Genomic DNA, 5,736 nt, shown 5'->3' with positions numbered 1-5,736 from the left:
CCCATTCAATTCCTAACATGTCCCCTTTCCTAACCTCTCAAACACATAACCTCTACTCTATAGAAAACCTGCTGAATTTACTTAGTATTGTGTAAATAAGGGCTTTAGTGTGTGTGTTATGTTTCTGAGACAGGGTCTTCTATATATGAGAGCCTAGTCTTGAGATCCTCCTGCTTCTGTCTCCTAAACATGCTATCAGAGGTGTGCACCGCCACGAGCGGCTTAGGCTTTGTCTTTGAAAACCTTTCTTCAGTGTCAGCTTTAGGTTGCACCTCTAGGTGTGTGAATTGCAAGTTTGTTCAGTGCCAAGCACTGCTGGGGGGTGGGGGGGGGAAAGGGGGACGAAAGGGGCAATGACCTCTATGGGCCATGAAAATAAGAGAGCCTCCACTCACTTGGACTAGAGAAACGAGCGCGCAGTTTACTCACAATCTCAACTCCTTTCCCTCGCTCTCAGTACTCTACACTCACACTCACCGCCGCGCAGTTAGGAGGGGACTGAAATCACCACCGGTCACGTGAATCAGCAGCCCCAAAACGAAAGGCCACACTTAGCTAACGTAGCACGCTAGCGCCAATGTTCCAGGGCGCAGGCGCAAGACCTTCCCGGGCGGGACTCCGGAAACCGCGCTCGAGCACCAGATCCTGGATTGGCCAGCCCCGCGCTGGCGGTTGGCTCTACCGGTCGAGTTCCTGCGCCCGTCCTGGGTAAGGCGGGAGCGAGCGAAATTCAAGCGCGGCTCTTAGAATCCGGTTTCCTTGGCCATGGAAGCTTCCCAAAGTTTAGCGGAAGTGGAGCCTTTGAGCCCACAACTGGCTGAGAGTTACCTGAGGTATGCTTGGGTCTCCGGACGGGTCTAGCTTGCAGTCCCTGGCCTGGGGTTGAGGTGGAATGGCTCCCACCTCCCCCTAGGATTTGACTAGATTTCTAATTCGGGGAGCTCCTCTACCCACGCGCCCCCGTCAAATAACTGTTAGTCAAATTAACTCTTGAGTATGAACTCTTTAAGAGCCTGAATATCAATTAACTAATGAAGTCTTTGAGTCTTCCTAACTTGCCAACCATTAGACCTGGGTGAAAAGAGGAAAAGTAGTCCCCCAAGTTGTTAACATTCGGGTAGCGGAAATGGGATCTGAAAAAGAAATACTTTATAGTGTATGATGGATGCTATAAAATGCTTCATTTTCTGACTAGAGTGTTGGCATTAAAGAAGGATGGCCAATTATAATGGTCACTAAGTGAAGGGAAGACATACGCCCCCACAGGAACCATTAAGCCCAGTGAATGAATACACTTTCACCAAGTGGCTAAGTTGGAGCTTAGCAGTGTATGGAGAGGAATAGTTAACTATTAAAAATCGTAGTGCAGGGCTGGAGAGATGGCTCAGAGGCTAAGAGCACTGACTGCTCTTCCAGAGGACACAGGTTCAAGATCCAGCACCCACATAGTAGCTCAAAATTGTTTTGTAACTCCAGTCCTACAGAATCCTATGCTCTCTTCTGGCTATCATATGTGCCTACGTGGTGCACGCACATACATGCAGGCAAAACATCCATGCCTATAAAATGAAAATAAATAAAATTAATTTTTAAAAATCTACATAAGATATAAGCAAAGGATTTGTAGACATTTCTCTTAAAAACATACTAATAATGGTAAATAGGCACATGAAAGGTTGCTCAAAACCACTTATAAGTAGAGGGGAAAAGATCACAACTATAATAGGGTATGTGGCATCCCCTTTTGGGACTGGCTATACAGAGGGTTGTGAGCCAGGGTTCTCTGGAAGATCAAGCAGCCAGTGCTCTTAACCTCTGAGCATCTCTATAGTCTGTAGGTTTATGTTGTTGACTTGTAGTTTTGTATTTCTTTTCCTTCAAGACAAAGTTTCTCTATGTAGTCCTGGTTGTCCTGGCTGTCCTTGAACTCAGATCCACATGCCACTAACTTTTGCCCAGTTTTGGGATTAAAGGCTATTGCCATCGCCACCAGGCATGGATTTATTTTTTGAGGCAGGTCCTTATTATGTGAAGCCCAGGCTGCTCTGGAACTCCCCAGCCCCCTCTCTCGGGTCCCGTAGTGATGGAATTACAGGTGTGTAACACCATGTCCCACTAAATTAAAGGTAAGTCAGTGTCAGCAGTGGACAAAGTTTTCCCTCGAGGGACTTCCTCTTAGATAAAAATGAAGAAAAGACTTTCAAGACAAACCAGAGAGAAGCAAAGTTAGTGATTCTGTAAATATTTAATCTGGACTCATAAGAAAAGGACAGTTGACAGTCTGGTGTCTTCACAATGTCTATATATTTTTTTAAAAAGTCTGTCTTTCCAAGTTTACTATTTCAAAGATTAATTGTTTTTCTTAATTTGAAATTCTAAGGTGGTTTTCTCAGGTTCATTGTTTAGATTTAGGATGAGAAGAGTGCTAAATCAGTTTGTACAACTTCTGGCCTGAAATAATCACTGTTTTTGTTAACATTCTTGTTTCAAATGTCTTTAGAAAAATGCATTCTTTGTAGGGAGTTTGGCTTCCTCAGAAGCTTTTGGTGCTCTATCAGTAGGACAGGCAAAGTAGACATCTGAACATCAGATTTGCAAGTATTTCCCCCAGTTATATAAGTTGTCTTTGATCTCCTTAAACGTTACTTTGTTTCTCCCAACACCCAGAGTATCTTGGGTGCATGTGTTTGTATGTGTGTTTTTGTTTGTGTGTGTGTGACCTTGAAGACACGCACAATGACACATGTAGAGGTCAAAGGAGAACTTGCTAGACTTGGTTTTCTCCTACAATTTAGGTCCCTGGGATTGGATTTAGGTTGTTAGGTGCACTAGTAGGGTTTGTGCTGCCCCACTAGAAATTTCTCTATTACATTACTTATGTCAGGGAGTGAATGTGGAGGCCAGAGAACAACTCCTTTTAGTTTTCTTCCCGTGTAAGTTGGATTCAGAGATTGAACTCTTCTAGCAGGGCTGCAAGCACCTTTACCCACTTGAGCCATCTCTCCAGACTGCCTTTTTTCTGTAAGCCATTTTATTGTATGAGATGCCTTCTTACTGGATTAAGTTATTTGGTGCACAGAAGATTTTACTTTTGCCGTTATTTATTTAACTCATAAGATAGCCCAGTTTCCTAAAGTAATATGAATAGTTTGTTAGGCCAGAGGGACAAGGGCATACAGGGGCAAGGAGAAGAGCCCTGCAAAGGCTTCTTGCAGATGTGAGCAAAACTAGGAAAGAAAGGGCTTTTTGCCAGATATGGTGGTGCATGCTGTTAATCCCAGTGCTCAGGAGGCAGAGGCTTCATTTAGTAATTGTAAATTACTAAATGAATTTAAGAGAAAAATTTAAAGTAGCATAAAATCTTAGGATTAAAGGTTACAAACATTCAATTTTTATGTGTTTTTGAGACACAGAGTCTTATTATCTAGACCAGGCTAGCCATGAATTTATGGGTAGTTCTGCTACTTCGTCCCGAATTCTGGGAAGTTCTGGGATTGCAGGTGTGTGCCAGCATATCCAACAAGTATTTCAGCTATGTTTTGTTTTAGGACAGAAAGGATTTATTTTAGCTTCCTTTGCCAGGTTCCAGTTCATTACTGTGGGAAAGTCATATTCCCAGGAACCTGAGCCAGGTAGTCACATCATATCTACAGTAAAAAGCAGAGAGAAATAATACATATACTACGTTTTTGAGATGGCTTCTAACCTCACCAGCTACAAATTCCATTCATTCTCATGACCATTTGGTAATCTCCCCTGTCTCCCTATACCTGTTCCTGACTCCCCCTCAAGTTTTTAATAAATAAAAATATTTATTTTTTCCTAAAATTAAATATTCAGTAAATAAAATGTAAATATTATTCCAGACCTAGCAATACCAGAATTTCACTTATAAAAAGGTAGTTTGGTATATTCAAATTTTTATGTATACGGATGTTTTGCCTATATGTATGTACATCTGTACACACACTCAAAATCAATGTCCTCTGCAAGAGCAGCAAGTGCTCTTTAGCATCAAGCAATCTCCCCATCTACTTAAAGTTTTTTTTATATATAAATGTATTAGTGTCTGTGTGTGTATATCATGTGAGAATACAGGCACACACACTATAGTGGCATGGGTGTGGAGGTCAGAGGACAACTCTTTGTTTTTGAGAGTCTCTCAGTGCATTCCAGTCTGTTTTGAAACTAGAGGTCCTTGTACATCAGCCTCCTGAATACTGGGATCAGAGATATATGCTACCATGCCATATTTAGTTTTACTTTTTCTGAATAAAAATTCTGTAATGTTCTTTTATAAATATGAGTAAGCAAAAGTGTGTGTGCATGTATGTGCATGTTCATGTATGTTTATGTGCATGCTTTATTTATTGGTAGTGATAGCAATTTTTAGAAAGAAACAATCTCCATCCTTTATTGATTATGCTGAAGATTGAACTTAGGGCTTCCTACATGGTAGGCAAGTGCTTTCTCCTTGAGCCACATCCTCAGCTCAATCTACATACCCGTTGATAGGAAAATTGTGAAGTAAATATTATTGCATCCATATCCATACACTGGTATACCATGAAGCTGTTAAGGAAGTAGTGTATAGCATGAGGACATCACATTCTTTTCGGTTTCGGTCTTCCTGCAGATTGTCTCACCAGTACCTGTCCTTTTAGTTTCTTGATCCCATTTTTTTGAGGTTCTCTTATCCTTTCCCTTTACAACATTGAACATAGTAGTTGTACCATATACCCTGCTGCTACCAGTTACTACCATCCTTCCAGTACTGACCACCTTCTGTGTTTTGACCATGGCTCGATCCCACCAAAACTTTGGTGGAGATTTAATTGCCAAGATAATGATCTTGAGAAGCAAAGGGCTGTGGGAGTCTGGCTCTCTGTCCTCATCAAGGGATTGGATGAGAACACCTCTCAGAAGAGCAAGTTTGCTTCTGTGTTAGTCACTTTCTATTGCTGTAGCAGATTATGTGAGGGAAACAGCCTAAGATTTATTTAGGCTCATGATTTTAGAGGTTTGGGTACATATTTGGCTGGCTCGATTGCTTTTAGGCCTTCGTTGGGCAAGGCAAAGCTTCATGAGGGAAGGGAGTATTATGGCAGAAGAAGCAGGAAAGGGAGGGGAGTGACCTGCGACAATGTATACCCCTCCTGGTCACATTTGCAGTTACTTGCTTCCTCCACCTGGGTCTCATCTTCTAATTCCCATGGCCTCCCAATAAATGCTGTTAGATTATGATTTCATTAAGAGATTATTGGTCAATCCTTTGATTAGATCAGAGTTCTCTGGATCCAATTTGGGGCTCAAAAGCTGCACCTTTGAACATTACACTGAGACTAATCCTTCAGTGCATTTTTCTTTCTCTTTTAATGCATTAGGGTTTTTCTTGTTTTCATTTATTTGTGTGCATGTGTGCATTTGCACACGTGAATGTGGAAGTCAGAGGACAACTTAATGAGTTGATTCTCTCCATCCACATACTATACAGGTTCCAGAAATTGAATTCAGCCTGTCAGACTTGGGCAATTGCCTTCACCCTCTGAGCCATCTTGCTGGCTTGCAGTTTTATTTGGGAGTAGGGGCAGTCGTGAGTGTAATATATATGCATGTGTATATGTGCAGATGCCTGCAGCTATGTGTAAATGCATAAAGGCCAAAAAGGACACTGGCTATCCTGCTCTTTCACTCTTCTTTCTATTTCTTTGACATAAGATCTTATTGAAATATATT

The 5,736-nt window shown here is 41.7% G+C and overlaps 1 protein-coding gene across 1 annotated transcript in view; it reads left to right on the top strand.

The window, feature by feature from the left end:
- Positions 1-764: 764 nt before the first annotated feature.
- ERCC6L (ERCC excision repair 6 like, spindle assembly checkpoint helicase) overlaps positions 765-5,736 on the top strand; it is a gene marked incomplete at its 3' end in the record, with an annotated part of 12,364 nt that continues 7,392 nt past the window's right edge. Inside the window, exon 1 of the mRNA XM_080909797.1 lies at positions 765-833. Within this exon, the coding sequence (XP_080765923.1) occupies positions 766-833 (68 nt within the window). The 5' untranslated portion in view covers position 765. The remainder of the gene's footprint in view (positions 834-5,736) is intronic.

Source organism: Micromys minutus, assembly GCF_963924665.1.
Source record: "Micromys minutus genome assembly, chromosome: X".
NCBI classification, from domain to species: domain Eukaryota; kingdom Metazoa; phylum Chordata; class Mammalia; order Rodentia; family Muridae; genus Micromys; species Micromys minutus.
The sequence above is the reverse complement of the archived record's forward strand: the minus strand, read 5'-3'. Positions and strand labels throughout refer to the sequence as shown.